The sequence below is a fragment of the Betta splendens genome, chromosome 12 (assembly GCF_900634795.4).
Source record: "Betta splendens chromosome 12, fBetSpl5.4, whole genome shotgun sequence".
Lineage (NCBI taxonomy): Eukaryota > Metazoa > Chordata > Actinopteri > Anabantiformes > Osphronemidae > Betta > Betta splendens.
The window spans coordinates 4,017,605-4,044,351 of NC_040892.2; the positions used below are offsets into that span (position 1 = coordinate 4,017,605).

General features: G+C 43.7%; 1 protein-coding gene across 5 annotated transcripts; it reads left to right on the forward strand.

The window, feature by feature from the left end:
* The first annotated feature begins 177 nt into the window (after positions 1-177).
* nnt (nicotinamide nucleotide transhydrogenase) lies at positions 178-26,253 on the forward strand. Of its 5 annotated transcripts, XR_008696299.1 has the most exons (25): positions 178-333; positions 1,635-1,844; positions 2,265-2,494; positions 3,053-3,270; positions 3,360-3,447; positions 3,532-3,620; positions 4,005-4,192; positions 4,609-4,742; positions 4,828-5,019; positions 6,105-6,258; positions 6,769-6,930; positions 8,725-8,835; positions 10,114-10,259; positions 10,523-10,718; positions 11,273-11,506; positions 11,905-12,065; positions 12,687-12,866; positions 13,133-13,292; positions 14,742-14,823; positions 15,975-16,093; positions 16,387-16,502; positions 17,518-17,713; positions 20,525-21,395; positions 21,496-21,576; positions 25,612-26,253. XR_008696299.1 is itself a non-coding variant. In XM_055513429.1 (23 exons), the coding sequence occupies exons 2-22, from the start codon at positions 1,691-1,693 to the stop codon at positions 17,665-17,667; spliced, it is 3,264 nt and encodes a 1,087-aa protein (XP_055369404.1). In that variant the 5' UTR covers positions 178-333; positions 1,635-1,690; the 3' UTR covers positions 17,668-17,713; positions 18,502-19,854. The 5 variants fall into 5 exon arrangements, 4 of the variants coding, with proteins under 4 accessions (XP_055369404.1, XP_029024746.1, XP_029024748.1 ...); XM_055513429.1 differs by lacking the exons at positions 20,525-21,395; positions 21,496-21,576; positions 25,612-26,253 and adding an exon at positions 18,502-19,854; XM_029168913.3 differs by lacking the exons at positions 20,525-21,395; positions 21,496-21,576; positions 25,612-26,253 and having other exon boundaries at positions 17,518-19,854.
* The last annotated feature ends 494 nt before the right edge of the window (positions 26,254-26,747 follow it).

Here is a 26,747-nt window from a genome sequence, read left to right on the forward strand (position 1 = left end):
GAATGCCAATCATTTATATTATTGAACATTTAAATCGGTGTTTATTTGCATGTCTCTCGTTTGTGTATTTAAAACACCGCCTGTGCTGTAAATGCACAGCCTAATGAAACACATTTTTTCCTAAAATTGCATTGTGTTTTACCCGTTCACATATAACTTTCACTAACAGACATACGTCCGTATTTCCCTCTGTCTGTCGAAGGTCGCCGTGTGCTCGTGCTCGTGCGCGAGCATCGCTTCGTCCTTGACGTCCCTCATAGATCCGCTGAGATTCTCCTTCCGGGTCGACGCAAAGTTCGGCTGTGCCGCACAGAGCCAGGACTGTCTGCAAAGGTCAGTGGAGTTACGCGCCGCAAGCCGCTCTCCTCGCGCCTTTCGCTGTGCATTTGTGCGGGTATGAGTGTGTCGGCGCGCGTGACGGCGCTCGTTGACTCATACCTCACTTTCACAGTCATAACATTAGCGCATTAGCTGCCGGCTAGCCGGCTAGCATGCTAGCGCGTAGCCGCCGCTGAGCCGCTAGCTCCGAGCCGCCGCGGCGAGCGGAGACAGAAAAAGAACGAGCGAAGGGTCAAAACATGACGCTGTGTGAGTCATACGGAGACAACGATTAGCAATAACCACAGCACATAGAACCCATCCGCTGTTCGGCTTCATGGTTTCGGAATGACACAGCCGTGAGAAAAGGCTTCAGACCAAAACAGCTGTTAACCAGTAATGATTAGTTGATGACTGACTGGATCGTGGACGGCGCCGTTAAACAAAGATTTTCGAGCCCGTTAGTCACGTTTACTGTCGGGACAATGCAACAAAGCCTCAGGATCTAACAGTAACTACAACTAAGCTGGATGCGACTCATTCATATTTTGCTGACGTGGTAGTTTTAAAAATACACCTATAGCAATAAATCTGAGACTGGTTATTTAGTTTGATCAGCATAAATCCTAGTCAACTAGTAGTATTTAAAATCCCTATGAAATAAACGTACACTCCTTATTGTGTAATATGGAGAAGTTTGGAAGTCTTTCCTTTAGATTCAAACAAATCACTTCGTTGATTTGAACGGTGCTGACGTGCTAATGCACGTGTACATATTGTTATCATATATTGACAAATCTTCACGTTTGACTCCAGATTTCCTTCAGAACGTTTAAATTCACTCATCGTTTTTTAGATTACTCGAATGCTCACCATAACTAACTGAACTGTTCAGTTTGTATTGACATGACAATTAAAAGTGATAAACGCTCTCAGGTTGCACCCTGATATTAAAGAATGTGTTGTATTTGATTTCTTTCAAAAAACAATTCATAATTAAGAATCATGTGTGAATTCCCTAAAACATTAGTTTTTCATGACACGTGACACAGTTACTGACAGGCAGCTTTAGTTTAATTGCCTCTGGTTTAGATAAACACTATTCAGCATACGTTGGTTTGAGCTTGCATGTGTGTGTTTGTGTGTAGGAGGCTGTAGGTGTGAAACAGAATGTGTATAAACATGCTTTTCCTGCTCCAGTCACTCAGTGGGCTGCAGTTTTAAGAAATGACTCTATTCATTCAATATTCTGTTACTGTATCTATATGTTAACGCTTTAGAGGGATCTAATCTCTCCTGATTCGTGGTGGTCCTAGGAGGGGTGCTATCTACCGTGTTGAGCTCCTCCTGGTGTATCGAGTGTGTGTGCACCATGGCGAGCCTCCTACGCATCGTGGCGGCCAGCTGCTCAGCCCCGGTTTTCAGCGGGGCGTCCTGTGTGAAGCTTCACGGTGCCACAGGGATCAAGTCTTCATATCTACGCTTTTTCAGGACCCACCAAGCTCTTTCACAATGCGCTCGTCCAGGTTAGAGTCTTAGAGTCTGCATGGCTTTTGGACTTAAATATACGCATTCTAGTGGAATGTCAAAACTTGGTAGGTAAAGTAAGAGCAAATAACATTAGCTACTACAGATAATACAGTAGCACACACTAATGAAACACTCCATGGTGACTAAAAGGCTTCAGCCAGACACGCATACAGTACAGTTAGACACTTGAGTTTAGATGCTATGTTTAGATGCAGACCTCAGCAGGTGCATGATCACATTTTCCATGATACAGCTCCTATGTTTCAGATCCATATCACAGCAGCCACAGAAAGCAGGTTGACTGCTCTCATGCAACAAGTTGAAAAGTACCCGGATACCAGGAACTTTGTCATAACAAGCTTGTAAAATATGCCCTTTTATGATGCAGGCATTTTGTCCTCTTCTCTTCTGTTCAGGCATTCCATACAAACAGCTCACAGTTGGTGTTCCCAAAGAAATTTTCCAAAGTGAACGTCGCGTGGCACTGTCTCCCGCCGGTGTCCAGGCACTTATTAAACAGGGTTTTAATGTCGTTGTGGAGTCTGGAGCCGGAGAGCCTTCCAAGTTTCCTGACGAACAGTACACCCAGGCTGGAGCCACAATCAAAGACATTAAAGATGTCTTGGCATCTGATGTGGTGGTGAAGGTAGGACTGAAGTGAGGAATGGGCAAGAAAGTAAAGAGGGGAGTTAATAGCTGTTATATACTAGAGGACCCAGGTTGAAGAAACTGAGGAAAAAGATGTGATGTTCACAAGTGGCAGGACAAATTGAAAACACTTGCTCTACTTACACTTTCTCTAATACGCTGTAATGGAAGCAAGAGGGAAAAAGACGGGACAGACTGGGCCTCAGCACTTTGAAGATGGAAGCAGCTTTTGGTGCCTGGTCCTCATTTTGTGGTGCTGGGAATAGGGAGACTGGTTGAGCATGGGAGTACGGTGGGGGGGAGTGTTCACAGCCCAAAGCAACTATTAAATGTCACGTATGGTGACACCTTAGACACGGCGGGTGAGGTAGAGCAAGTGGGAGAGAACAGCAGACAAGAAAATGAAAAGCACAGTCCTGCAAAGTTGTTTTGTTGTTGTTTTTCCTAAAGTCAGTTAATGAAATAAAGTGTTAAATGTAACATTTCTATCAGTTGCTGCTTTTTCCTCATGAATTCTTCATGGTGACCCGTAAATACATACAATTTGTGCCTCTAGGTGCGTGCCCCCACTTTCAACCCTTCTTTGGGTGTCCATGAAGTGGAGATGATGAAGGAGGCATCCACTTTAATCAGCTTCATCTACCCGGCTCAGAACGCTGAGCTGATGGACATGCTGTCCCAGAAGAAAGCCACTGTCCTGGCTATGGACCAGGTCCCCAGAGTCACCATCGCCCAGGGCTTTGATGCACTGAGCTCCATGGCAAACATCGCAGGGTACACACAAGCTGTGTCACACTACACTATTATCACATCATTATCCCTGTTTTAGGATTGAAAGATTTCTGGTAAACGTGTAATTTTAGGTACAAGTCCGTTGTGCTGGCAGCCAACTCCTTTGGTCGGTTTTTTACCGGTCAAATCACAGCAGCTGGGAAGGTTCCACCTGCAAAGGTGTGTGTAGATTTTGTTTTACTTGCCTAGTGTTACTGTGAATGCTCCTGCTGTCAATCATTTCTTGAATGTATTTTCGAATAGGTTCTGATCATTGGAGGCGGTGTAGCAGGCTTAGCGGCAGCTGGTACTGCCAGGGCCATGGGAGCCATTGTCAGAGGGTTCGACACCAGGTTTGAGACTGTTTTTATTGCAAAAAAAGTGACATTTCAGTTGTATGCATCTTAAAGCTTGATAGAATAAAGTACAGTTATGTGTATGTACAATAGACAAATAATGCTATAGCCAGACTCCTATCCTTGGAGAAGGGGTTTTTGTTATATACAGCATACATCTAATATATATATATATCTATATATATATATATATATATATATCTATATATATATATATATATCTATATATATATATATATATATATATCTATATATCTATATATATATATATATATATATCTATATATATATATATATATATCTATATATATATATATATATCTATATATATATATATATATATATATATGCCTGAAAAATCATTTCTCATTCTCCGTCCAGAGCTGCAGCTTTGGAACAGTTTAAATCTCTGGGTGCCGAGCCGCTGGAGGTTGACATTAAGGAGTCAGGAGAAGGCCAAGGAGGCTACGCCAAGGAAATGTCAAAGGAGTTCATAGAGGCAGAGATGAAGTTGTTTGCCAAACAATGTCAGGATGTGGACATTGTCATCAGCACTGCTCTCATTCCTGGTATGCACAGACATGCACATATAAACACGTGCTATAAATGTAGAAAGTGAAAGGTGTATGTCCGAAGCAGTCCTCTAAATCAAGGTCATGTAAATAACTCTGCTAGTCACGGAATCCCTGGAATATCAGAAAAGGTGAGGCACGTTCTCTGGGCTCGTGGCCAGGGAATTTAGTAATGAAAGGAGGAGAAGTCATGGAATATTGAAACCTTAAAAATAACTTTACTGGAATGAGGCAGAGCATGATTTACAGCCTCATGTTTGTTCCATTTAGCTGCTTTTGAACAGACAGGTTCAGCTGGAGGCCAGAGTCACTGAGGTCACACTTTGCATTTGTGACTAACTCTCATCATAATTTGGCAATTTCTTATTTGCTTTTGTTGATTTTACGTCTTTCTCGCCATGATAACATTGCAGGGAGGCGAGCACCCATCCTGATCACCAAACCAATGGTGGAGAGCATGAGGGATGGGTCTGTGGTGGTGGACTTGGCTGCAGAGGCTGGAGGAAATATTGAGACCACGACACCTGGTGAGCTGTCGGTGTACAAGGTCAGTACACAAGGTGATATCCACCATCTATGTTCCTCTGGAGCTTCTATACCTTAAAATGGTTCTCTTTCTTCTTGTTGTTGAGGGGGTAACCCATATCGGCTACACAGACCTGCCGAGCCGCTTGCCAACACAGTCCAGCACTCTGTACTCCAACAACATCACTAAGCTGCTGCGGGCAATCAGCCCTGACAAGGAGAACTTTCACTTTGAAGTCAAGGATGCGTTTGACTATGGGACCATGGATCACGTGGTCAGAGGATCTATTGTCATGCAGGTATGAGGTTTGTCTAGTGACACAATAAATGTATCTGGACATTGATATTGCGACCTAGATTCTGAGCTGATAAACCATTTGCATCACAGATAAAAAATATGGAACACCTTGCAGGTCCTTACAACAGCCACTAGATGTCAATGTTACATTGTTCTCATCTTAACGCGGCATATTGTTGTATCTACAAAGTTATTTCTTATCGCTTTTAGTAGAATTAATATTTTCTGTAAAACTTAAAGTCTGTTGTATTTATTAGTTTTATATGAAGTAGTTATTTCATGATCTTGTGATAACCAACTCCATACAGCCAAAACTGTGTGATTGGAGCTCATCCCCTGTAAACTCCACTCCTATGATGCATGGTGGTGGTAGTACTTTTCTATATGGGGTTCCCAGTGGTAGATAATTGGCAGTCAGGTCAAGAAATTGATTAATTCAACCACACACTGAGTCATAAAATGTCCAAGATGAAAAATCCCCGCAGAGTGTAAATAAATGACCCACGTAGTTTAGTCTGGGACATTTTGGGAGTAGCTCAGTCAATTGTATGGAATATCAGAAGCTGCTGTACTGTATAATGGAACTTTATGGAAATAGCTGATATTATATTCAGTAAACTTTATTTTCTCTACTTTCGTACTGTGATGGGTTTTAGAGTAAACTATGATACTGTAGAAGTGGATTGTAGTATTTTGACCCATATCTAATCACTACAGTGGTGACACATCTTATAAATTATGCTGAAACGCAGATATTATTTTACTCTACCTACAGATCATTAGTTTGCCTGCTTTGATCTTGACAGCACGGTCTAATATTTCACAGATTTCTATGTGCAACAGATGTCATGTAGACAAGCAGGTAATCAGATCAGGGAATTGAAAAAAATGTTCAAACCAGCTCTTAATAAATATCATTTGATATTGCTGATATAACTAACGGTGACTCTCATGTAATAAGTGTCTGACCTTTTGCTCCTCTTTTGTACTTTATGATTTGAGCCTTTAATATGATAGTTAGAGAAGATGGATTGAATTTTCTGTTCTTCTCCCATTCCCTCTTCCTGCTTTCATTGTATTTCACAGAATGGAAAGAACCTGTTCCCTGCTCCTCAGCCCAACAATCTGCCAACTGCTGCTCCTCCTAAAACCAAGTCTGTCCAGGAACTGGAGGCAGAGAAAGCTTTGCAGATCTCCCCCTTCAAGGCCACTCTCACAAATGCTAGCATATACACTGGAGGTGAGTTGTTGGAGAAACCCAGTGTTCACATGAGAATGCAGTGCTGCGGCTGAGGCCTGCCACAAGGTGAAGGGTGAAGGATGGGATAGTAACCAGCTCCTCAGATCAATGCAGGAATGTGCACAGGAGGCAAGAAGTGACAGAACATGTAACAAGCACACACACACTGACACCCTGTTAGCGTCAGGAAGTGTGCATTGTAAAAACAGTGTCACGCTGAGTGTTTGTTTGAAGTAGGGTTGTAGTGAGTGGTTCTCATGGTGCCACACAGCTCTCTGTGTAAGTGCACCACATGCAGTTAATATGCTTCACACTGTTTAGTTTCTGGCGTTTCCTACTTAACATCATCACACGGCTACTGATGTGAGCTGCTGTTTTTTTAAAGGGTGAGAACTTTGTGCTTAGTTAGTTCTGGTTACAGGCTCATTAGCTTCTCTTTCAGGTAAGTTTGATCTAGGTTAATGTGTGTCTGGATAGTGATCTGATTGTATTTTTTACTCTCTGCTTTAGGTGTTGCCACCTTGCTGGGTCTGGGTTTGTCCGCTCCTAACGCCGCCTTCACTCAGATGGTCACCACCTTTGGCCTGGCCGGCATCGTGGGGTACCACACAGTGTGGGGGGTCACTCCCGCCCTGCACTCTCCACTCATGTCCGTCACCAACGCCATCTCAGGTTAGTCGTGTTCAGCGTGTCGTTTCCTGCTTGCCGACACGAAGCACTCATTGTGAGACGTGAACCTACCACCCATTGACACGAGGTGGGCCTGATCCAGTGATCTGACATCTAGCGGGTAACTGGCATTAGCCGTATTTTAGAGCAGGGTGTCGGTCCGGCGGGGCGTCACAGCCCTGCTGGGGCCAAATAAAAACTTGAAAGATTGTGTCCTTATTGTCAACTGCAGCTTAACACAGAGGGGTTACGAGGTTAAGGGAGTAAATGCCTGTGTGTGTGTTCTTTTGGCTTTGATCACACCTAAGACCCACACTGGTGTAGGAAGTAACACGACATCTGCGACTCTGGAGTGTCAAGGGAGTCCTTTCCTCATTTACTCATGCACATCAGCAGCAGCGCTACAAATTCTGTCTTCATTCACTCAAACATTATTTATAAAACGTTATTTAATGTATTGGACTTTTGGAGAGTTTAAAAGTTTACAATAATGTTATTCAACATCATCTGCAACAAGTTCACTCTTAGATCTTTCATCTCTCTCTTCATGATGTCTGCCCTCCTCTCCTTTTGTCCCCCTTTCCTCCCAGTCCAGGTATTTTCCCCTTGTCTTTGGCCTTATTACCTTTTTTTTCTGTCACTGACTGACTGCGGTTTTGGAAACAGTGAGACCAGCAGAGTAATGTTGTTGGCAGAAATTGTAAAACACACACACACATACACACACACGCAGACATTAGGGAATCATACTGGAATTCATGGTTTGAGTAAGCTATAGTTATATTGTTCATGGGTCTATCATAGTGTTACAACCAGTGACTGACTGCTGGGTGATCTAAACGTCTTCAGACACTGGTTTTAGATCAACTGTCCCAGGGAGAAGCTGCTTTATATCCGGTGTCTAAATGAAATGCTTTTATCTACTTGAGAGCCCTGATTACACTGTGACAACCACAAGGGACCAGGCGACAGACAAAGAGACATCCCTACAGGACATTGGCCCACCCAGTATACTACATGCACCGTGTGTCCACTGATGTCTGGATAGGCTTTGCTGGCAGACTTTGATCACACTTATAAACGGTGTCACTATAATTATTATTTTTTATAGAGGCTATATTTCGTCCCCTCTCCAGTCATGGCCAGACTGGACTTTTTGATGAGGATGGCACATGGGCCAACAGTCATGTCTTAATGCTTATTTGTTAGTATTTAGTTAGAGACCATGAGAAGTTAATATTCAGGACATGAATGTCACTGTCAGTTTTATTCATAAAGCACTTTGTTTCTTAATGCCTCACAGTGACAACACGGTTTCTTAGACCCTCTGATTGGATTCATGAAAATTTAATGATGAAAAAGATGAACATAGACATAGTCCGAAAAGGTCTTTCACACAGACACATGCAAATACACGTGTTATTCCATACAAACAACACACAAACGAGTGCGTGTGAGTGCAGGCTCTGGGGATGTGTGGGTCGTATTGTGTCGTACTGCCTGTAAGTCATTACAGGAATGATGTTATCAAGCTTTCCTGAGCCTCTTTTTCGTAAACACAAACACACCATTTTCTTTCTCTTCTCTTTTTAACCTCTTAATCTTTTTCCAACCTGCGACGTAAACACCATATTCTGAGTTACAGTAGGAGGACACCTATGAATAACTATGTAGTTATCAGTCAGATTCACTTGTTCTGGTGAGAGTCTTTGTTGTTTTTGAAACCTCATTTCAGTATCTTTCTTTTGGGGGGGGACTATAGAGGTTCGTGAGTACCCAGATATTTTTCCTCTGCAGGTCTGACGGCTGTGGGTGGTCTGTCCCTGATGGGAGGCGGCTACGCCCCATCATGTCCTGCGGAGACACTGGCCGTGCTCGCTGCCTTCATCTCCTCGGTCAACATTGCCGGTGAGTCACCCGCACGCAGACATCCCATAACGGGCGCAGCCAGTTACAGCAACCTTCGGCCAATAAAATATCAACCTCGGCCGAAGATTGAAGTGTTTTATATTGATTGTACAATAACATGCCTTCGACCAAGTTCTGCAGCTGCCCTCTCTACCCACCTGCTCTGAGCCGGTGGCTCTGGCTCAGACCACACACGTTCACTCCTGCTGTAACGCTTAATAATTCTCCTTACAATGACAACATGTTCCTGGCGTCATTATAATACTCATCACTCTCTAATCATCCTGGGAAAAGCGCTGTGCCTCCAGGGCTGAGCGCTGAATTAGTTTTTATTTCTCCTATTAGCTCACAGCTAGACACTTGGGGCGTCTGCGGTGCAACCAGATGAGTAGTTAACTGGCCTAATTGGTTCGGCTCTGTGTGTGTTTAAGGAAAACAGCACAAGATCCTGAGTTGAGGTATATGAGCTTCGTGACAGGTGCAGGACACACACGGTGTGCTCCAAGGTAGAGCTGTGAATCCTGCCACAAATCATAAGCCTCTCATGCTGAATCCCTGCTGTTCAAACCTATTGTTTGCTAAAACAACAGTCTTATTTTCTTACAGTCTCCCATATTTAACAAACATCTCCACTCTTAACCACAGAACCAATGAATCACTTACTACAGATAAACCCCAAACCTCTAAAAGCAGACCCATAAATCTTTTGGATTGTGTGAAGAAACAGGTCTGGTTGTTCCTTCTTGTTCTGTCTGTGTCTCAACAGTCATATAATATGTGAATACGTCGGAAAACACTGCATTGGAGCTAAAAATATTCACAGCCCTATTCACGGTGCTTCCAAACCAGATGCCGTTTTTCTATTCAGATATATGAACATACTACAGCTACTCTGTAAAAATAGCAGTCTGATTATTATACTGTGTAACTAAAATTACATGACCTGGAAAGGAAAAAGGTGTTGACCTCTGATTCACCCCTTTATGTGGGCACATTATACAGTCATGCCACAGGAAGAGGGGAGGCTTGCACGGGGTAATGTGATCTCCTGTAAAGCAGTGCGGCACTGTGTGCTCCTAGTTGGATACTTTTGAGGTTTCCTATGTGAAATATTTACACTAACATGAAGTCTCATTAATGTCCTGATGACTGGAATTGGCAGCACAGTTTAACAACTGTTGCCCTCCTGTTGCAGCATTTTTATTATTATCGTTCTATCGCAGTTCACTGATCTTAACATGTCAACAGCAGGTGAATTCACTCTCGTCCTTCTTCCAGGTGGTTTCCTGGTCACTCAGAAGATGTTGGATATGTTCAAGCGTCCCACTGACCCTCCAGAGTACAACTACCTGTATCTGCTGCCTAGTGGTGTCTTTGTTGGAGGCTATGCTGCTGCTCTGCACTCTGGATACAACATTGAACAGGTCTGAGAGGATGTTTACTCCACATCCAGGTGTTTAGTTTGAGGTTGTGTTTGTGGTTTCCTGCAGATACCATTTTTCTGTCCTTCAGAGACAGTGTAAAACAGCCCGTGAGCGTTTAAAAGTCAGCTAGTCATCCTGCAGATGGATTCTTTTTTGCCCAGATGTTGTGCAGGAACTTCCAAGTAAATTATTTGGCCTTTTTTCCATCCTGTGGTCCCTCAATCAATAACCTCTTTTTTTCCATTCTCTGTCTTTCTCACCAGATGATGTACTTGGGTTCAGGACTGTGTTGTGTGGGGGCCCTGGCCGGCCTTTCTAACCAGTCCACAGCTCGTGTGGGTAATACTTTGGGTATGATGGGAGTTGCAGGGGGCATCGCTGCCACTCTGGGCGCTCTTAAACCCAGTCCTGAGCTCCTAAGTCAGATGAGTGCAGCCATGGCTGTAGGTGGCACTGCAGGTAAGTCTGTGTGTATTTACAGGACAGCAATAAGTAGGCAGAGCCCTAAACAAGGTCTAATAATTACAGAAATGTGTTATAACAAATGGAAAGTCTCCTGAGCCTATGAATGAGTATACATGGATATTTGGACTGCATGTGTTTGTGTGTGCATGTATTTTAAGCCTGGCCAGATTAGGCAGCAGGTGTGCCGAGTGCAGTGCCTCTGTGATGTTTACATCAAACACAAGATGACTAATACCTCACCACACCGCGGAGGTCTGTCACAGCGGTTGGAGTTGTGTATTACTAACCTTCATCCTTTCTCTCCGGACAGTTTAATCAATTAAAGGCTAACTTCCAGTAACCGAGCTGAAATGTAGAGTAAATTATCCACCCAGACAATAATGCTCTTTTCCAATATGGCCATTGAGAGCAACACCTGGCTTCGCAGATGAACCCACTTCCCAGCAGTGATGAGATTGTGTTTTGCATTATTGCGTTATTCGCGTGAGTGTCTCCACTACCATGTATCCACTTGTAATTTCAGCCTCTTTCTCTATCACACTCTCAAGGCCTGGCCATCGCTAAGAAGATCCAGATCACTGATTTGCCCCAGCTGGTGGCTGCCTTCCACAGCTTGGTGGGGCTGGCTGCCGTGCTCACCTGCGTGGCTGAATACATGATCGAGTACCCGCACTTTGCCACGGACCCTGCAGCCAACCTCACCAAGATAGTCGCCTACCTTGGCACCTACATTGGCGGAATCACGTTCAGCGGCTCTTTGGTGGCGTACGGAAAGCTGCAAGGTGAGTGAAGCGCCTCCTGTCCAGCGCTATAGACCCCGGGTCCCTTGGGGATTAATCATTTACACTCGGCAGCTGCAAGCATGTGCCCATGCTGTGACAGCTTGGCCATGCTGGGCTGCGTTCAGCAAGATATAATCTAATGCATCAGACCTGCTGCCGCCTGCTGTGCAGAACAAAACAAGGAGGAGTCGATCAGATTCATGTGCTGGCACCAGTCCTGGAAGCCACACTTTAATTTGGCCACACGTGTTTTATAATAACAGGTTATGTATCAACACGTCTCAAGTGTTAGAATGATATAAACTACATATAGGTTTAGCAGTTGTTCCCATTAGGGGGCTTTTTATTCCTAACTCATTTTTTCTTCTCTATCCTGCCCCCGTCATCACATCATGTAGGCATGCTGAACAGCGCTCCCCTGATGCTCCCTGGCCGTCACGTTCTCAACGCCAGTCTCCTCGCCGCTTGTGTTGGCGGAGCGGTTCCCTACATGCTGGATCCCAGCTACACCACAGGCCTCACCTGCCTCGGCTCTGTCTCTGCTCTCTCTGCTGTCATGGTACGTATTTTATGTGTGCGTGGTTTGATTTGCTCACAGACTGGAATTGCTGGACAACAAATGATTCTGCATCCTGTCCAGGAAGCAGTGGCTGACTATAAATTCAGTTAGAGTTGAGCAGAGTCCTCCTTATATGGGGCTCCACCGTTGTTGAGTCACGCTTAACTGTTAACACTGTGAAATGTTTTCCTTTCTAGCAATAAATGGGTTGATTTTGTATATGCTAATAATCTATAGAGCATTCTCATGACATTGTTGGGAAAAAATCAGCCACTGGACTTAATCCTGGAATAAATTAGTAGAGCAGTGGTGCATCTCTGGAGGACTTCGGTGGTTGTAGTTTCACTTACAGTTTAAAATAGCAGTGTCCGGTTTGTAATCAGCCTTTAACACAATATTTCACTCCTGGCTTGTGCTGCTGGTTTGTTAAATACAGTTGTAAAGAGATGATAGAGAGGCCAAAATCATGGTCTGATTGTGAAATATGTTTCTTGATGTAGTTTTCTATCCTGTGAAAGAAGTCCAGTGAAATACTGATAGCACATCACCAAGCTAATGGTTTGAATATTATTATGAATAGCTTCCTTTGCATCTTTTCTTCTTCAATCTTCTCTGCTTCAGGGTGTAACCTTGACAGCCGCTATTGGAGGCGCAGACATGCCAGTGGTCATCACCGTGCTGAACAGTTACTCTGGCTGGGCCCTCTGCGCCGAGGGATTCCTGCTCAATAACAACCTGCTGACCATCGTTGGCGCGCTCATCGGCTCATCTGGAGCCATTCTGTCATATATTATGTGTGTGGTGAGTGGAGTCCTTTAGATTTTACCACCATTATCTTAACTCTTCAGTCACTTAGGTGCGATGTGTTTGGTAATTTCTACACATTTTCCTTGATTCTTCCACTCCTGTCCACCAGGAGGGACTCTAACGTTACCATTATAAGAAGAAAGTCGTTTCTTTGTAAGAGCGTGCTTGTTTAGCAATGTTTTTGCTTTGCCACAGTTATCTGTAAACAATCAGTGATGTGGTCAGTATTAAAATGGAAATTCTGCCATCTTTCTCCTCAGGCCATGAATCGTTCACTGGCTAATGTGATCCTGGGAGGCTATGGCACATCTTCCACAGGGACAGGAAAGCCCATGGAGATCACAGGGACACACACGGAGGTTAACGCTGATCAGACTGTTGACATGATTAAAGAGGCCCAGAGCATAATCATCACTCCAGGTAAGACACACACACACACACACACACACACACACACACACACACACACACACACACACACACAGTGTCAGAGGTCCTGTGTGTGTAAGTGCGTAAAAATATACCATTATCAAAGTGTGTGTTGTCTGTTAATTTAACCTTCTTTTTGACCCGTGTTACATCATTACATCGTTTTTCTAGGCTAATTGAGTCATGGCCGAATGGCTGCACACAGGTTCCTGTGTGGTCGTCAGTCCGTAGTGCATAGACACATGCAACACGAAGGGAAAATTAGAATGTGAGAATATGTTGGGTTTTTTCTTTGGCTTTGGGTGTGGGGTCCAGCCTTTGTTCCAGCTATGAAGGATTTCTTCATTTCAGCATGCTTTCAGTATTTGTCTCCAAATGACTATCTAAACCTCCCATTTGGTCTATTTTGATGCTGTCCTAAAATCATCATTGTGGCTCAGTGATATTTCAGTTCTCCTGCCAGATTGTTGTGAGCAACTCACTGTTCTAAAGAATTACTTCACTCACGTGGGTACATGTAAACACAGACTGAAGGCATCCAGCCTGTAAATTGGAGATTCCAGGCACAGCACTGAGTTCCCATATACAAAAAGTAACTCTTCAGAGGAAACCACAGCAATTTACAAGAATTGCAAAATTAAAGTGGTCACATGGTTGAGAGGGGAATACAAGTGAAAAAGTAGTGCTGAAACCAAACGCAGGTCAGAGAACATTACATAGAAGTGGGAGAAGTAAGAAAAAGCCTAAATTATTCTTCCTGTGTCAGTAGGCAGACCAGTACGTTTTAGCCATTCTCTCTAATTGGACTGGTCACAGCCACTTTGCCTGATTGACATCAGTGGAAACAGTTAAGACTCAGCCTGATAAACATTAAATGCTTTCCTGGCCCATCTCAGTTTGGTCTGGCCGCACTTGTTTTTCTGTAGGAGAAACTCCAGAGGGAATATCGAAGGCGCTGGGAATGGAAGACTTGTGATGGAGCGAAAAAAGCCAAAACACATGAAGTTGTTTTCTGGTTGTGTTATGAGGAGTTTTGCTTGTTTTATCTTTGGATTTTCCACGCTGACTTTGAAACCATGTCATTGTAATTGGAGGGTTACAACAAGACAGATTCTTCCTGGTTGTTTTGACAAGGCTAGTAAACACTACTGGACCGGTTGACGTACGTTTGTGTCTGTGACCGTGTGATTAAAAGGTCGCATTATTAAACGTGAAGGAAATCCAGGTTTTGGAGCGTTAGCATATAGAACTAGTGCAGCCATTTAGTTTAAAGGCAAATCTGTTACTTCACTCTCCTAACAATTACATCATCATTAAACCATATAAAAGATAAAGATGGCAGAAAGACCAGGAAGTGATTATTGTGTCTGCAGAGTAAACGCTTTCACTCTAAAACGTTTAGGCAGCAAACCAAGGTCAATATGTTGGTTTGTTTTTCAGGTTATGGACTCTGTGCTGCAAAGGCCCAGTACCCCATTGCTGAGCTGGTGAAGATGCTTAAAGAAGCTGGCAAGAAAGTCAGGTACAGGCTGATGAAAATGATTCTTTCACCAAATTGTAAATTAAATGTAATGTAATCAGTCATTTAAATGAAAACGCACATTAACATTGTCTTTATTATAAAAAAAGCAGCATAAGACATGTTTATATACGGTTATGCAGATGACAGATGCACATTGACTTTAGGGAGGAAATTTAATTACAGTTTTACTGAATCCGAGAAGTGAAGTTTACTATGGATGAGGAGAGAGGAGAGGGACCTGTGTGTAAAGAATGAGAAAGAGGAAATACGGAATAGAGGAGAGGAAGGACAAGGTCCAGCGGAAGCTTGTGTAATTGTCCTGCCTCAGTCGTTTGATCCTGGCTGTTGCAGCTGCTGCTACTTAGAGCATTTGTACTTGATTAGAGGAAAGTGGGTGGTCAGAGAAAAAGAGGAAAACTTCCCTCACCCTGATCTCTTGCTGTTTCTTTTCTGTTTCCTCCGCTTTGTCTCCTGACACTTGCTTTCTTTCTTTATGACCCCTTTGCTTTTATAAAACCTTTTGACAAAGCCTCCAACTTATGACAAAGTAAATGCTGTTGTCCTTGAACACGGCAGTATATTAACAGACACACAAACAAAACCATCTGTGTCTTCCCATTGTCGTCCTACTGTGCGTACAGGGACTGTATGGAATAAACACAATGACTTTTTCAATCTGCAGCCACAGTAAGTAATGGATCCCAGAACCGACGGGCCATCTGCGCTCTGTATCTGCCTAAACCCGCTGAACAAACAGCAAATAAATCCCAAATGATTGTCACTTGCATCGCAAAGTGGCTGCGAGAGTAGACGGAGGCGGCCAGCGGAGCCCAGTGGCTGGTGTTAATTTCCTACTCTGATTACATGACATGGCTAATTGAGCCTGAGAGCTGAGTGTGCCCAGTCACACGCTCCACAAATAATAAATGATGGAGAGCTGCGGCGGGAAGTGTGTGCGCTTGCAGAACCTCCTCACGCCATATCTCTTAAGATATCCATCTTAATGTCTCTTCCTCTGCCGAGCAGCTTTTATCTACCTCCCGACTTCTCCTTCCTCCCATTTGTTTTGTATTATTCTCCAACTCACAAAGGTTAATTCTTAATTGAAGGTTGTCAGGTATTTATTAAAAGTGCGGATGTGGTGCCCATAGGTTTGGTATTCACCCGGTGGCTGGACGTATGCCCGGGCAGCTGAATGTGCTGTTGGCTGAAGCTGGCGTCCCCTATGACATTGTGCTGGAAATGGAGGAGATCAACGAGGACTTTCCTGGTGAGATCTGTACCTGCACAAAGCACCTGAATGGGATTTACTTTCAACCTGTAGCATTTCCATATTTGGAGGTTTTTTGGCCACTGCTGATAATTGCTGGAAACACAGCAAATGTGTTTTTCACAAACATTTAAAAGTTCCTCCAAAATATTGATGCCATTATGTTGTTGTTTCAGCGCATTTCTGACTAAATGAGCCTTAACCCATGAGCCGTATCAGTCATCACAGCAGGAAAAAAGGCAGGATATGCATGTTTCCATACTAAAAATACTCAATAATCTGTGTGCTTCCAGACACCGACCTGGTCCTGGTGATCGGTGCCAATGACACTGTGAACTCCGCCGCCCAGGAGGACCCCAACTCCATCATTGCCGGTATGCCTGTGCTGGAGGTCTGGAAGTCCAAACAGGTGAGACATCTGGTACTTGTATGCCTGATGCTGAGGTTGTTGGGTTTCTGACGATAAAGACTTTACAACGACGTGACTCTTTTTATTGAAACAACTAAATGTGAGTTCACGCTCACAGAAGGGCCTCATTGGAAGATGCCTCAGCCGTAAAGAGAACCAAACTCGCACAGTGAGACTCGCACATGTGGACGTAGATGGTTCCACTTCCAGGTGCAGTCCCATCCTGATCCCATTAGTGGTGACTGTGTCGCTGTAGGATGACGACATTCAGAGAGTTTTGCTGGCACCGCGCCAAGAGCTGGAATTTAAACAGCGCTCCCACTAGTTTCCACACACTTTCCTTCAGGTAAAGTCAAAGGACGTCGTATGTTACAGACACGCAGAGAGCCACGCGCATTAAAACAGGGAGACAGTCATTCTGCTAAGTGTAACAAAGATTCTGTTTATTAGTCCCCAGGTATTCATGCATGTGTTTACACACCAGCGTTCACTTATCAACACACGGTTAAATGTGGAAAACTTCAGGTGCAGAAATCCTGTGGAATTCATGTTAAAGGATGTTGACTTTCTCTCCGGTCACTCAAAGAAAGCTTTATAGGATTTATTGTCCAAAGTCAACTCTGAAGGTTTTTTAGGATATGAATTAATGAGGTTTACGTTGGCATTAAGCTGATTGACACACAGTAGTTTAAATAAAACCAGGTTTGTTAAGTATGTTAATACGGCAGCTGTTTGGGACGTTTGAGCCAAGATGGAATTCAGGCGCACTCACAAAAGTGACTATTTTAAATTTCAAAGGTCCCAGCTGAAGTGGGAAAACATCAATCAGATCACTATATTTCTAGTTCCAAGGTCAGACGGAGGTTGTTAAAGAAGAGAAAATGTCAGAGTGGTGGAAAGTTTCTAGTTTTACGTTTAGGCAAAACATTTTTCTTTTTTATTAAAAACCTGCTTTTCCGTATTGTCCTCTTTAACATGAGCTAATGGGCGTGCCGCTGAATCTCGTCCCGTCCAGGTGATCGTGATGAAACGTTCCCTGGGTGTTGGATACGCAGCCGTTGACAACCCCATCTTTTACAAACCCAACACGGCAATGTTGCTAGGAGATGCCAAGAAGACCTGCGATGCTCTGCAAGCCAAGGTCCGCGAATCCCTGAGCCAATGAAGCGGCTCCGCTGCCAAAAGAAACCTCCAGTGACACCGCACATATGGTGAGGAAAGAAGACGACAAAGTTTCTAACATACAAATACAAAAACATTAAGCTGAGCTGATGATGATAACGTGGTATTGGCCCAACCCTTCCTGTGATGGATGAATAAAATAAATGCCTATGTGGAGGAGTTCACCCACTGAGCTAAAACACTAGTGGGAGTGTCAGTCTGCATGTGCTCTGTGACGGTGTCCGCATCATTTCACACGCCTACAGTAAATTAAAGTAAGACAAGTCACAAAGGGACATGTACTGTAGATGAATTAAATATTAGATACAAGCAGCTTTAGGAAGTAGCCAATAGTACCTTTGACTATTTAGATGAATTGAAATGAACAAATGTAGAATAAAAAAAAAAGTAAAAGACGGGTGAAAATCTTAAATACTAACAATTCCCACGCTGTAAATGTTCCTGAAGTTATTCTGCAGTTTGATTTCAGTCTGACATTTTGATGTTCCCTTTGATAGATTTCTTACACCGGTGTGTCCTCGCACTCCTTTGAAACGTATTCTTTTTCTTCACCTGTGAAGAGATAAAAAGCACAGTGGTGCAGCGGTTTTGTAAAAGTGGCTTGGTTTAATTTTTATACTGCATTTGGTTCTAAACCTAAAGACGTCGAAGCTGATCTAACTTCACATCCTACTGTTGTCTGTTTCACTCCACAAATACAACCACACACACTTTCAAAAGCATTTGAAAACCCATTCGGACCTTGTCTATCGAGCGTCCATTGCAATAAAGTCTAAGGACGTGACCTTTACGTGTGATAACACAGCTGCTGTTACAGGTCGACGTGAAACACTCCAAACCATCACATGTTGCTCTGACGCCAGAATGGATCTTAATGTCTCTGAATACGGCGCATCTCATCATGCTGTGTGTGTGATGTTCTCGCCTTTGGCCTTTGAGGTAAAGGTTTTATTGTAGTGAATGTGGCTCATCCACTCATTATTGCTCCACAGGAAAATGGAGCTCCACTGCTTGTAAAGTAGGGCCAGATGTTAACCTGACTATTGTGTAATGGGTCTAAAACAACAGTGCAGTTATTGAATTTGTCGCCACATTTCAGAACCCATGAATCGTTTGTTAATATTAAATGTTCCCAAATTGACATTTCTGCCTTTTCCATTCCTTTTATTAAAGCCCAACATTCGACATAAACACTCACTCGGGCCAAGACTTCCCCTTTTACACCCAGTCTGGAAAGGTTCTACGCCACAAATTTGGCTCGTGTCTAACAACAAAGTTCAGAAAAGATTATAGATAAAAAACCTTTAGTTCCCACATCTACTAAATGCACCAGGAACGTATTACATTGACTTATCCTTGTTTAGGTCAGACTGCTGTCATTTAATGTATGACTTGGTTTTAGGGCAATAATGCAGTAGATTCACTTCTATGAATTTATTTTAATAATATTTAAAAAACAATAGCTCATAAGGAGACTGGTCAGTGTTCATCACTTTAAAAGCTACTGAAGTACTATAGGTAGTTGTTATAGTTCTATCCTGGGATCTTATACATTAACTAAGACAACTCTCCTACCTCCATTCAATGATAATTGGACCTTCATTAGGCCAATCATAATGGATCTATTCTTCCTGTGGATGTGGAACAGACCAGTCATTTTCCATCCACACACACCAGTCGCCTCATGTCCAAAAGCTGACCAGTTCCATTCTTTCTTGCTTTCACGTTGAATTTTACCAGAACTACCAGACCTCAGTTTACTCTTGGCACGTTTACTGTATGGTGTTCAAGTGTAAATCTGCAGGTGCTCATGAAGGATTATTAACAGCTCGCACAAGCAAATGGTCATCAGGGACTATTGGATCGAGGTGTGTAATATTTGTAGACTGTTGCAATTTGTAAGGTATTAAATTGAATTGCATAGAAAATGTTTGATTTCATTAAAATGCCCTGTAGTCTTTGATCTTTTCTCCCTTCTCCTTAAGAAGAGTATTTTTGCAAAGAGGCATCATATTTGTGCAGAGCAACAATGGGGTTTTTTGAAGTGGTAATATGTTTTAATGCACCATGTTAGGGAGATGAATTGAACTGTGAATGTGATAATCTTTTTTTTCCTCCTTTTGTTTATCATGGAACATTTTCACCCCTAATAAACATGCATTTACACAGATCTTGGCTCAAGGTGCCTATTTCTTTCTCCTTTCTGTCCTGCAACTTTTTCCCGGAGGTCACCGCTTGGATGGTACACGCTATGGTACCTAAAACAAGTATTTGCTGCAGAAACGTACATGTCCCACAGTTGACACTAGTGTTTAGTGAATTTCCAAAGATGAGGCAACTGTCAAGACTTACACGTCCAGAATATGCGCAAGCCACAAGAATTAAAGGATGGAAGCCTCTTTGCAACCCCCAGGTGACCTTGTGCAACTGACAGAGATCATGCATGAGGGCTGGGATAAATATCAGCCGGTGACATTTTCACCTACAGGCAGCGCGCTGATTGCTGTTCTTCAGCACACGGGGAACTGGAGGCACTTGAAATGGGAGCGGTGCCTGCAGAGAGTGCAGATGAGACTGTAGATAGATTCACAGGGACGGGCCTCGCATGCGTGCGCGATGAGGGTGGTTTCATCCTGCAACAAGTAGCACTCAGACGGGCCGTTATCTGCCCTCAGCCGGGATGAGATCCGCAGAAAACAGGCGAGATGCAGCGATGGAGATAAAGGCTTTGAGAGGCGACTGTCAAGCATTTGTGTGATGTGCACTTGATTTTTATCTCTATCGGCTATTTTTGCTTTTGCAATTGTGCGTAGGAATTATGTTCTTGTGTGTCTTTGCAGAAATTGCTGTTCTAAAGGTGAAGTTCTCTGTCAGATGCATGGCCTGGCGAGTGCTGAGGTGACAGCCTCCTCAGCTGTTGTTTAAGTACAGCCTGCATGCTCCAGCCCTGATGAGCCTCCAGCGCCGTCCTCACCCAGACCCGGCCTCGCGTGCCATTTCACAAGGAGTGTGTTTAATTATTTGGGACCACGGAATGTTTTGGTGAATGTGTTTGATGATGGCATGATGTGTGTAGATGCCATGTTTGATAGAACCAGAAAGCATGCGTGTACACGTAGAAGCAGAAACCATATGGGTGAAATATTCAGGTCTGTGTGAAAAATAAAATGCGCACCTTTAACTGCCCTGCATTCAGAAAAAAGAGGATAAATTCATCAAATTTTGTGCGTGATTTATAGATTTGGGGCACTTCCATTTGTGATAAATTTATAATAATGCATATTATTGTATATCACAACCAAATATCGGACACAGGAGAGAATTAACTGGCAACCCAACTGACGACGACCTTGCAAAAACGCTAGTCATTTAAATCGCCGTTGCTCCGCCCACTCGCTCTAAATCAGCCAATTACGCGGCTGGAGACGTGCGCGTGGAGGGAAAGTTACCCCGGAATTAACGGGATTTGTTTAGGGTCGTGTGTAATTTGACCGTTGATCAACAGATGCGGGCTTCAGAGCGCGTTTAGCGGCACGTTGAGCCTTCTCCAGGAGGATTTTTCACTTTGTGCACACACCTTGAAGTTAGTTCCGTGTTCAGATGAATTAAAACTGTTGATATGTTCCTGAAATAATACGGACAGTGAAGCGCACTAGCATCTGCCGGATGTAAATTCACCACGTAGTCCCCTAATCAACGCGTTTGATGGAGGTGCGCAGTCTTTACAAGAAGTGTACTTACTTTACTTTGGTGAATACATATGAGAGGTTATTAAAAATACCAGTCTTCCTTTATCATAACTCTGCTTCAGACAATGACCTTTGACCCTTGACACTACTGTGGTGGTTGACCCCCATAATCTTCCAGATGAACATCTGCAAGGCAGTTAAAGGTACGTGACCCATTATTCCCTCACTCCCCAGACTAGAACAGTTTTTTTATAATTATGTAGAATAAATTTGTTTGAGTAAATGTCCTAAGAAATGCCCATCACCCACCCCTGAAATGTGTTGGACTGTGAGATGAACACAGACACACCAACCTGGCCAACTAGCAGCACAACTGGCCTCTTTACTGTCCATTTTCATTGCCGCTCATGGCTGGCTAACGTAAACATGGTGGGAGTGCATCCTTTCAAGCTGCTTTTATTGTCCAGCTGCTTCTCAACCTCTGGATATAAATTGTTGAGAGGTTGGAAGGATGAGAGAAGGGGGGGGGGGTAAAAAAGAGGGACGGGGGAGGTTGATGTAGCGGTACGATGAGGGGAATTGAGTCTCTGAGGTAAAACGGAATTATTTCTAGTGCTCCTTCAGCGCGTGTTTATCTGCATCTGTATGTTTGTGCGTTTGTGTTATTAAAAACAGAGGCGTCGCAAAGTTCAGAGAAACAAAATGTTTATTGAAACATCTTCCCAAACCACTTAGCATCCGTTTGTTATTGACTTGTGGCGAGACGAGAGTTGTGGGAGCAAAACAAATGCAAAAGGAGACAAATTGTATTTACACTGAACGGGAGGAAGCCCGACCTATGCAAATGAAGAGGGATCAGAGCATTTGAACCATTATGGATTCAATGAGGCACTGGGAGGAAAATCCATATAAATATGTCTAACTCAACTATGGCGCCTTCATTCACATATAGCAAATAGTTTGCACAGTTCCACAGCTCTGTGGTTATAATTTTAGCTCAGATGTTGTTGTCTAATAGACCTAAAGACCAAATATGACCTCAATCACGTGACAGTTTAAGCAGGTTTACCTCATGTTTACATTAAAGCCTTTCATGGCCTTTTTTGCCGACTGTGGATTAAGTCTAATCCGTCTGATTTATGGACTCGCAGCAGGGCAGTCCAGGTCAGGGCACACGACAAATGAAAAGGTTCCTAAAAGCTTCCAGAGGACTTTTACAAACTATTGCAACATGTTTGCAAACAAAAAACAAGATAGATTATTAAGATAAAACATGTTTTAGAAAGAGATGTCCTTTGTTCCATCATAGCCAGATACTTTGTTTACGACTGGGCATCCATACATGCGGTATGGACTTATCGTGCCATCACACGTCTTCCTATAAACAGCTGTTGCTGGGAAAAGTCTCCATATATGATGATTCAATAACTAACTTCGCTCTGTATCCTCGTCGTCCATTTGCTGTCTTCATTCGGTTGCTCAGTTAGTTGCACCTTGTTTTGTTTGTGCAGGTGAAGGCAAACTATCAAACACCTATGAGAAAACATCAGCCTTTGTATCAACGAAATGTCCTTTTCCAACTGGGATCTTACATAAAGTACTGGTGGTGGGGGGTGGGGGTGGGGGCTGAGAATATGCAGGCCAGCTGTTAAATGTTCCGAGAGCTGTCGTCAGGCTTTATTCAAACAGACGCACATACACAAATTGCAGACACACCCAGCCTTATCTAGTCATGTTGTGACTTTGGTTCAGGGAAACTCAAGAGCTTTCTAGGAGTCGCCAAAGAAACCGCACAAAACTAAGTTCTGGAGCGGAGAAGGAATCTCTTGATCTGGCCCAGTGGGGTGTCCTGCATTTGTTGTGAGTTTATGTCTGTGTTCAAGGTTGGAAAATGACACAAAGCAACATGGTCTAATTTAAAAACCAAGGATGGGGAACTTTCTTCGAATGTCCTCCAGGTGTTAAGGAAAAACCTAATGTAAACAAGAGTTATGGAAGTATGGTGCAGTACAGTGTGTAGATGGGAGCAGCATCATTGTCCTCTCACCATGAGTAGTTGATTAGAGCAGTGACTGAGGAAAAAGTTAATGCATACATGGAGGTGTGTGAGAGTTGGGTATCAACCGTGGAACCGCTTGGGTGTCAAAGGGGCCTCGTCAGAATCAGACAAAGAGCAGCTGACACAATGGAAGCAGGATGAGGTTTCACGGCTGAGGTAGAAAAAAGAAACGCCGGCTTTTCTCTTTCTGCCTCATTCCTGGTGTTTGTGAAACTACAAAGGTAGAAAGACCCGAGGTGTGTGTGTGTGTGTGTGTGTGTGTGTGTGTGTGTGTGTGTGTGTGTGTGTGTGTGTGTGTGTACTAGCTGCAGCTGAAGACTCACTGTTGCTGACTAAGCTTAATTTAATTATTTAATTTATAATTGTTTATTACTGACACTGTCAAATTTCAGCGGGTGAATTTCAAATCGATCGTTGACTCACGTTTTACTGTTTTACTGTTCATGCTGTTGCTACTGTCAATGAACATGTTGAAGATCTAAAGTTATGAATGTGGGCGGGGCGGCGCCGTAATGCGTTTTAGCACTGTTCGCGGTGTCACAGCGTGGGTGGCCCACGTTAATTATGACAGATGTGAAGCTCAAATCATATAATTCAAGTGTTTTTTATTTGCTTTTGAAGTAAAGAAGAAAAAACGTCCAACTTTGTGTTTTGTGTGAGGATCAGCCAGTAACATCCGTTAAACTAAAGATGAAGCGTCCTGAATGAGTCTGAAGCACAAAGATGCCGTCTCCTTTCTTACTAACTCTGACATCCATATGATTGTATTATATAATGTGGAAGAGTCATTTTATCCAAACTTGGGTCAAAGCATTAGTAAGTATCTAATTTATCCAAGTCTCTTGTTTGTCTTTCCATGTTTCACATTTTAATCAGCCCAAATATAATAACCATCTGGGATTTGTTGTGTTAAGTGAGATTTTTAGAAAGTGCTGACAGTGAATATGGTGCAATGAGCTCAGCGCCACACAGACGAAGGCAGCTCACCAGCTCGTCTGGCTGAAGCGCGGCGCAGGTTTGCAGATGTTGTGTAATGCGACGTTGTCGCTCTAATTGTCACAAGGTTCTAGTTTGTCCTCTGACCGTTTAGACTGACTGCAATCAGCGCCGTGCCAGCGAAGAGAGACGGATAATATACGACAGACACGATGAGCAGATCAGTCAGTGGGGAAAATCTGGTCTCGTGGTGCCAGACGGGGCCGATGCTAAATCACTGAGATGCTGCACATGTTTTCAGATTGTTTGCCTAGAAACAAATAAGTCCGTCTGTATTTTTGATTGTTCTTGGTTCATCAATGCCCAAAAATCTTTTTGTTGTTACAATTTCTCTTTGTCAGCATTAAAAGCTATCAGGCTTCGCTGGCGACGGGTCTCTGGTGCTGGTTTTTGCCTTCGTGTTCCCACGTCTGTCAGCATCGCTGCATGTTGATGATCTGCACGACGTCCGCGTCGGCGCTAAGCGCTGCACATCAAAGAGCGCGGATCATAAGTGGCATCAGAAACGCAAGAGGCTGCAGTGGTTTGTTTAAAAGCTCGGGGGCTTAATGCCACGTCTCTGTCGTCCTCCTTCATGGTGAACCGTCGCATTGACAGTCGGCCGGCGGCGTTCATGTTTGAGGAACCGGCACCGAGCAGACGGGCGTTTGCTTCAAGGACAGCGGTTTGTTTTGAGCTGAGACGGTTCTGGCACATTTTCACCATCTCATTATTACATTATTCCTTGTCTGGTACCTAAAACAAAAGAAGCAGGCCAAGGAAACACACTCACCAGGGTAAAGTTAAAGAAGTGGGGATAATTGGATATAATAATAATATAAACCTTTATGATTCTGACGAGCCCTTCTTGTTAGTAGTGAACCTCACATGGGAGTGGCCGCACACTGTCTGCAGAGAACGCTCTGGAGTAGGAAATATTAATAAGAGGCCGTGACCTGAGTGCGTGTTACTATTAGATGTTCCTCAGCTGTTGTAATGTAAAGATAATAATTAAGATGAGAGCTTGTTTACGTTGTTCTCCTTCGCTGCGTACATGCTGTATTTTAACTTTTACTTTATAGACCCTGACTTGGAATAAACTTTGAAGTCTAAGCTTTGATTAAATCCAACAGGTCCTGAGAGAGCAGCCGTAGATTGTGTCTGTTAATTTTCCAATCCTGCTTGAAAGCCTTGTTTTGGTTAGTGCGACTGTGGACAGGGAACACGATGTTCACCGCCGCTGAGCCTCGGATGCTGATTGAAGGCAGAGCAGTGTGGAGAACTCGGTGTGGAGGACTCGGAGTGGAGGACTCGGTGTGGAGGACTCGGTGTGGAGGACTCGGTGTGGAGGACTCGGTGTGGAGGACGCCGCTGGATCTCCAGGTTCCTGTTTGGCCGCGGGGACGACTGTGCCGGTGCGTTTGTGATCCGGCGGCGCGTCGGTGAAGGTGAAACCACCGGATCACAACCGGGATCCCTCCAGGCTGAGCTGGTTCTGTCACAACATTGTCGCATGCGACAGTAGATCTCTACAAGTGGTTCTTCTCCGTGAACAATGCTGTATCAGATTTTGACCCGGATACGATTAGACCAGAAGTAACCGGACCCAAAACAAACAGCCCTTGTTCATGTCACAGTGCGCTTCACAGTTCAGCTGAGGCTTATTTGAAACATCAGCTTTGCCACTAACCTAAATCCAGAGGATGTCCTTTGTTCTCCAAAGCTGCAGTGACTGTGTTGTTCCAGTTCATAGTGTATTGACATGATGGAGCAGAAATGGAGGCAGCTGTAGTGACAAACATACAAGAACAGCAATATTGTAACTTGTAATAAACCATAAACATTCCTTTATGTTTTATTTTGACAGGCTTGAGACCGTATTGTAGCCAGAAGTCTGAAAAGTCTTTTCTTATTTTCCAGCCTGTTGGAGTCGTTCCTGAGAGGGGAAATATTGTTCTTACACGGTGGGTGTGCGTTGGAGTTTGACTTTGACTGTGGTTTGTCCCATTGCCCGATAAAATACGCCGCGAATCGTGCAATTCGCTCCAGTGTCTTCGCTGGTGAAGGGACGAACCCAGAGACCACAATCAAGTGCGTCTGGTCTTAAGATAATCCATGAGGCCAAAAGCTACAGTTCCACTTGTCACGTCAACGTGTCCCAGCAGAGACACGGAAATCAGATTTAGCAAAAATCCTTAAAGACCATATGCGGAAGCGGTGGCGTTTGTCTGTGTGTAAACCACCCACAAGGCAAAACGAGCAATGCAACAACATGGAGCGAGTCAAGAAATATGCAGACACTTAATGAAGGACGGTTCTGTGGCCGAGTCAGTAAGAAGT